Source organism: Balaenoptera borealis, assembly GCF_965194805.1.
Source record: "Balaenoptera borealis genome assembly, chromosome: X".
NCBI lineage: Eukaryota > Metazoa > Chordata > Mammalia > Artiodactyla > Balaenopteridae > Balaenoptera > Balaenoptera borealis.
In genome coordinates, this window is record NC_138881.1 from 71,608,037 (window position 1) to 71,615,409 (window position 7,373).

Genomic DNA, 7,373 nt, shown 5'->3' on the forward strand with positions numbered 1-7,373 from the left:
CAGCTCATTAATCTCACCTGCTCATGTGTATGGTTTGAGTCACTATGACACAGTTCAATTCCAGTGTTTGTAGAAATTGAATCACTTCCTGTGATGGTTTGGATTTGCTGGCTAGAATGGGATTGTTGACAGTGTAGAGAGTGGAAGATCTGGGGCTGTTGGACAATGTGATGATGGCACTGAACCTGAGGATAGCATTCCTAAAACACATACACATGCCAAAAACAGTCACTCAGAATAAAAATAACTAATAAAAGAAAAGCCAACTGAATCCACTTTAAAAAATTTAATGTGTTCTTTCACAAGATAATTCAAGCCCTAGGATTTATAGTTTTAATAAGTGATATATTATTTTTTCCAATTATTCCATTGGGAAAAATTGTATTGAACTCTATTTTTATTTGACCAGGTGGCTGTAACCATCCAAATACTTACCTAAGTTGACCAGAGAATTGCATGTTCTGATTAAATTAATATTACAGTTATACTCAACACTAAAACTATAATGAATATTAATATTAATTAATATTTATTTGATGATTCAACAGGCACTTCAGGATCTAATTACATAATAATAATACTGAAGATGTTGATGGATATAAATTAGAAAATAATGTAATGTAGTGATTTTCAATGTCAGGAAGCATATTAGAAACACAGTAGGGGCAGGTGAAGTTCTTATGCTTGTGAAAATCAAGCATAAATTAAGAAAAAAAGATTGGAAAACAGTGACTGAGCCTTCAGATTCAGAAAACATGGATTCTAACTCTGATTCTACCACTTACTCTGTGATCTTGAGAAACTGTCTATGCAACCTTTATAAGCTTCAGTTTCCTCTTGTGTAAAAGTGGAGATAGTATGTACCTCACTGGGTTGCTATGAAGAGTAAATTAACTAATGTTAAGTGCTTAGTACAAAGTAGGTGGGTAATTAACATTTATTATTATTATTATCATATTTTATCATTGTCATCATCATCATCAACTTAATCATCATCCACCCCGTTAATTCTGCAGGTGAAAAAAAATACAACCATGAGGTCCAGAGAAGTAAGATGATTTATTTATAACGACACAAATAATTAATGGCAAAATTGGGACTGGAACTCATGATTTCTTGCTCAGAGTTCTGTCAGAACATTAAACTGAATTTGTACTGTCTTCAAAATATTTTGGAACTTGTTTTCAAACTAAATCTTTCCTATCTGCTTGCTTATTTACCATGGCTTTTTTCTGGTAAGTGTAGAGCACAGAATAAAAACAGATATCTGGTTATTTCAGTTCGGGGGATTTCAAGTATGCTTGAATTTTCTATATTATTTTGTTATTATTCTACTTTGAAAGCAGGCACCTGAAAGCCAGTTTTCGAAGAAAAAAATACTCTGTTTGAATCATAATGCTACATTCATGCACATACAATTAACTTTGAAAGTATAAATTCAATGCTCTATTTTCTTTTGACTGTTGGAAAGGTGACCTATATTAATAAAGTAAGGCACTTCAAATTTTAAAAGTTTTATATGGAACAATTTTCAAGCTATATTAAATGAAGAAAGCAAGATGCATAAGAATGAATATAGTATGCTCCTTTTGTATAATATTTTTAATGTACATACATGTGTATTTACAAATATATACAGCTGCTTGTAAATGCATGCATAGAGCAAAAAACATTTTAAGAGTGACTGCCTCTGGGAGGAAGAACTGAGGGACAAGAGGATCAAGATAGAGAAGCTGTTTTTTCACTATATACAATTTTATTCTCTTTTCACACTCTTTTTGTACCTTTTTATACTTTTTATGCTTTGAAATTTTTTACCATGTATACAAATATCTTTTCATGTATACAAAAAATTTTTTGAAAGAAAAAATATATATATAAAGAAACACATTTTACAAGTAGACACTGCCTTGGTAGACATATAGATAATAAAGGTCATAGAATCAGTTCATAGAATGATTTTCTCTAGGATCTTTTCAAATATGACCTACTTTACAAATATGCTAGCACTAAGTAAGAGCTCTACAGTTTAGAAGTCTGACTGTGTACTATCAGTAACTTTTGTACAAATTTTGGGGATGAATGTATCATCTGTTCTTTTATGTTACAAAATACCTTCATACACTAGATTAGGATAAAGTCAGAGTGATAGCCAGAGAAAGCTTTCACCAGTGGGGAGCTTGTACACTACTGAAGTAGAATTCCTCCTGAAAAAAAAAATGTGTCCCTTAAAAAGCAGATTAGGAAAAACTTTGAAAGGACAATAAATAAAACAAAACCCATTTCTCAATCATCTTTCTTTATTAATGCATCAGTTGAATAGAATGCTGATAGTCTCTCCATCTGGGATGTCTTGTGGTTTTCCTGAGCCTATTTGGCATCTGAACCACTCATTGGTACTCCTAAAGTCTTAGCAGGTTTTCAGTTTCCATTCCTCACACCTGACTACTAAAATTATTGTTCCAAAGCAAGATATTCATACATTTCTCATACTTTTGAAGCATACCACAAGCTGAGTTTTTAACAAAAGATCAAACATTTCTGATTTACCATATATCTTATCATTTTTGCTCAATAAAAAAATACACAGAGTACAATTTATATGAATTGGATAATTATCTTGCAACTGACACCACTTTACCACCCTTCTACTATAAATACCTCTTTTTTTGGACGGGTCCCATCTCCTAAGAGCTAGTCCTATTTGGATTAGTCTCATATGACATTAAACAGGTTCATCCAGACTCTGGCTTTATCCAGCTCATCCCACCGTATTTCTGTCACTGAGGAAACTCAACTAGGTCAAAGCAGTTGTATGCATGGTTCCTTCTACCTTGGGTAGCCTCCCATGGCAGTTCCAAAACTCCCAAATCATTTAAGTCATTAATAAGAAAAGTGGACATGTAAAAGTAAATATTCTAGTTAACAGTAAGTAGCAGCAATGTTCTCTTAAAGGAATTCTTCTTTAATTGTTCCAGATGCATAGCAATAATAATGTACATGATATTCAATATTTTCTTCTAGGGCCAAGATTTAGAAAAGCTGTTTATTCTCTTTGAAACAAGAACTTGGAAGCAGCATGAAATGATGTGTCTCAAACATTCCTTCCTATTTAAAGTGTGTCAGACATTGTTTTGGCTGTCCAATTAGATAAAGGACAGATGTTATAAACTGGTAGCTTGAGGAAAGTGCCTTTTGAAGAACTAAAATATTTCGAGAAATTTTTCTGTTTGGTATCATAATGTCCAGAAATATTCTGCAGTTCTTTTGGAAAATATGCACTTAATATGTACTATATTAAACCCTTCAGACTATATACAGTTTTCCAAGCAGACTAGAATCTTAAAGATTTGGATATTTATGATTCTGAGAGTTTACTCTTTTTCATTTTTATTGGGTATCAAATGAGTAATAATGTATTAGTTCCTATGAATTGGGTAACAACTGCCCATAAATGCTCATAAAAATAAGACATGTTCTCATGCCAAGAAAAATGAAAAAAAGAGAATTTAGTATATTTTAATGTTTCAGTTGTATATGAGAAAAATGATTTTGTGGTCAAAATTCATTTGATAATATTTAACTGCCTGTTTTGGGTTGAATTGTGCCTCCCAAAAAAAGATTCATTGGGGCTTCCCTGGTGGCGCAGTGGTTGAGAATCTGCCTGCCAGTGCAGAGGACACGGGTTCGAGCCCTGGTCTGGGAGGATCCCACATGCCGCGGAGCAACTAGGCCCGTGAGCCACAGCTACTGAGCCTGCGCGTCTGGAGCCTGTGCTCCGCAACAAGAGAGGCCGCGATAGTGAGAGGCCCGCGCACCGCGATGAAGAGTGGCCCCCACTTGCCGCAACTAGAGAGAGCCCTCGCACAGAAACGAAGACCCAACACAGCCATAAATAAATAAATAAATAAATAAATAAATAAATAAATAAATAAATAAATAAAAAAAGATTCATTGAAGTCCTAACTCCCAGTACTTCGGAAAGTGAACTTATTTGGAAACAGCGTCTTTACAGAGGTAATCAAGTTAAAATGAGGTCATTAGGATGGGTCCTAATCAAACATGACTGGTGTCCTCATAAAAAGAGGAAATTTGGACACAGAGACAAACATGCACAGAGGGAAGACCATGTGAAGACACAGAGGGAGGGTGCTATGTGACAATGGAGAATTAAAATTACGCATCTACAACCTGAGGAACACTTGAGGCCACCAGAAACTAGGAGATAGGCAGGGAAGAGTTCCTTCTATAGAGGCTCTAGAGGGGGCATGGCCCTTTCAACACGGCAATTTCATAGTCCTGGCCTCCAGAACTGTGAGACAATAAATTTCTGTTGTTTCAAGCCACCCAGATTGTGGTACTTTGTTACCACAGCCCTAAGAAACTAATACACTGTCGTAGTTCAAGAGATAAATCCCAGGATTTGTCTGGGCTGGGAATGCTTGTACCCACTGAGGAGATCAATGTGAAACCTCTGCTGGTTACAGTAACAACTCTGCTTAAAGGACGGAAGGGCAGGGGGAGAGAGGAGCTCTAGATGCCATGGAATTACCATCACCCTGCTGCAGTTTTGTACTCTATACTTGGTCTCTCAATTAAGCTTAATGGAATTTCAAAAACTGACTTCAAGCTTTAGCTTTCTAGACCTTTTATAGTACACAGTATTTTACAGATCTGTTCATAGATAGTGTTCATTTAAAAATTCACTTCATATTAAATGAATTAAGAAAATTGCAATGTTTTAAATTATGATTTTTGTGAGCCTTGTTTAAAAGAAACATACAAAGCATTGAGATATCTATATTAAGTTCAGATTCTACCATTAATTTTCCCCGTGACTGGACATATATTTATTTCAGTTTCCCTTTCAGTAAAATGGGAACAATAATACTTCAAATGAGGAAATGGAAGTGAAAGCGTTAAGGATGATACAAAGGGCTGTAGATATAATGAGGTATCGTTATGACATAGCGAGCTTGCCTGGCACTTGACAATTGAAGGCCATTTTAGCTCTATTAAAATATTCATAATTCAAAAGTATACACTTATAAAATAAGCCTTAAAACAAATTTCACTTACCTGATCCATATTTAGCTTCTCCACTTTTCTTATGGTTTTTTCGTAAATAACATTATTTCCTGGAAAGAAATGGCCTCCTCTTAGGAATGGCGACAGTGGTTCCTATAAAGACATTAAAGACTGTGTTTTGCTTTGAAAGTTACCTTTTCAGAGGAATCTGAACTTAAGCAAATATGCATTCTCCAATAAACTCTGAGGTAGTGGCAGACTTTAGGAGGAAAGTGGAATGACATCCCAATAAGGTTCTGAGAGATATAAGGATATAGTAATAAAAATAGTCCATTTTCTCAAACAGAACAAACTGTATCTCCCACTACATTTTACTAAGCCTAACAGTGTTTTGGGGAAATTGGAAAAGAGTGGGAAAGATTTTTTTTCTGTTCCTAAGGCAAGGTAAGTTTCCTCTGAGGTAGACAGGCATGAGGTCAACCTCATCTAAACTGGGTTCACTGGCAGGTTACTTTCTATGCCAAAGTATTATTAGAGAAATGCAAAATAAACATAATTCAGCACCACTGAGCCATAAAGTAGGTAGAACTGTATTAAAGATTTTTTTTCTTGGAACTCAATTTGGGTTCCCTTGAAGTGTACAATTCCTACTTGTGATTACAATCAAAGCTAAGGCTCTCAGTACAAAGTGTTTTGAATACTGAGAACAGAGTAGAGGCTTTAAGAGCCACTGTATCTCCATATAATCAAATAAATTGATGTAGGATTATCCAAGTGCTTAGAAGTTGTCACCAATGAAATAATGGGTGGTGACATGTCCAAGATCTGAAAGAAACCAGGAAGGGCTAATAAGAATCAGACCAGGAGTCCAAAATAAATGTACTATGTACTATACTCCTCTCCTTTCTTTTGGTTTTCATATGACTTTTCACTTGTATAGGGGGAGTCAGGGTTATTTTGTTACAAACCAAAAATTGCATTCATTTATTTTTGTAATGCAAGGGAACAGTAGAGAAGGGGATTGGCTAAATCTATTACCAGTTAATGTGCTTAGGACCATTTCAAAACCAACAAAATATGATAGCATTTTTGTAGTCTACTATTGTAAAAACTGTTAGAACAACTGGACTAAAACACTGGTTGTTGAGAAGGCAAGACACTCTTGAACCCAAAGTATACACTTCTTGTGTTCAAGTTTGGATAAAGGGTGCTTTAACTTAATGTTCCTGGGATACTTTGGTAAAACAAACATATAAGTGATTCATTTTGACTAGCTGATGAATTACCAAATCTAAAGATGGATATATATTTAAAAATTCCCCTAGAAACTATTTCGTGTTTGTTTTTGTAAAAAAAAGCCTCTTTGCTAATACATGTAACACATGTTTACATTCATGTAACACATGTTTAAGAGCTTACTATGCACAATATACTTTGCTAAGTATTATAAGGCATGAATCAAAGTTAGATTATTACTAGGAGCATTGAATATTGATCAGGGTTCAAACTATAGCCAGCAGCCTATATTTGTAATGTTCTCAAGCTAAGAATGGTATTTATATTTTTAAAGGATTGTAAGTAAAAAGAAGGAAGACCAAGACCTTATATTTCTAAAGGACTATAAGTAAAAAGAAAGAAGACCAAGACCCCATGTGGCCAACAAAGCCTAAAATATTTACTATATTGTCCTTTACAGGAAAAGTTCGCTAATCCCTAGTCTGGATGATATATGAACACAAATACCTATAATACAAGGGTGAAAGAGGCAAGGGCCAATAAAAAGTACAAAGAAATAACTTATGGGATGGAATTCAGAAGAAGAAAAACCGAGTTCCATTGGCAGTGCTTGGGTAGGGTACTTGGATCACGTAGCATTTAAGAGAAGGTAAAGGTGGGCTTTGAATATAAGGAGGTGAAAGAAAATGGTATTTGAAGTGAAGGAAACAAAGTCAAGACACCAAGGTTGGAAAAGTGTAAAGTTATATGTAGGGGGCATACTTGGCAGATGGAGCTTGGTTCTGCAAGCAGTGAGATGCCTTTGAATGCTTTTAAACGGGGCTGTGATTTGAACATAAGTCTACTTCAGGAAGATTAATTGGGGAATGGAAAGAATACAGGTGAGGAGACCAGTTAGAAAATTATCCTAAATCATCAAGGACAGCACTTTTCAAAGAAGACTATGAGATCTTGAACCTGAGGAATCTACTATATGGTAAATGGACTCAAAAACTAAAACAGTAAAAGTGGAGACACATGGAGTTTTCTGTGCTCCTGGTAAGAATCTAGGTCAGATTCATATTTTTATTCTTCATAACACTTAGCAAAGTATATAGTGCATAGTAATC

At 34.9% G+C, this 7,373-nt stretch overlaps 1 protein-coding gene across 4 annotated transcripts in view; it reads right to left on the reverse strand.

Moving 5' to 3' along the window:
* Positions 1 to 7,373, reverse strand: part of POF1B (POF1B actin binding protein) — a 104,719-nt gene that overhangs the window by 65,347 nt on the left and 31,999 nt on the right. For 3 of the 4 annotated variants that reach the window (XM_082377257.1, XM_082377256.1, XM_082377258.1), the window contains one exon: positions 5,080 to 5,181. In XM_082377257.1, the coding sequence (XP_082233383.1) occupies positions 5,080 to 5,181 (102 nt within the window). Of the gene's footprint in view, positions 1 to 17; positions 201 to 5,079; positions 5,182 to 7,373 lie in introns of all 4 variants that reach the window. The other variant, XM_082377259.1, reaches the window with a different exon arrangement.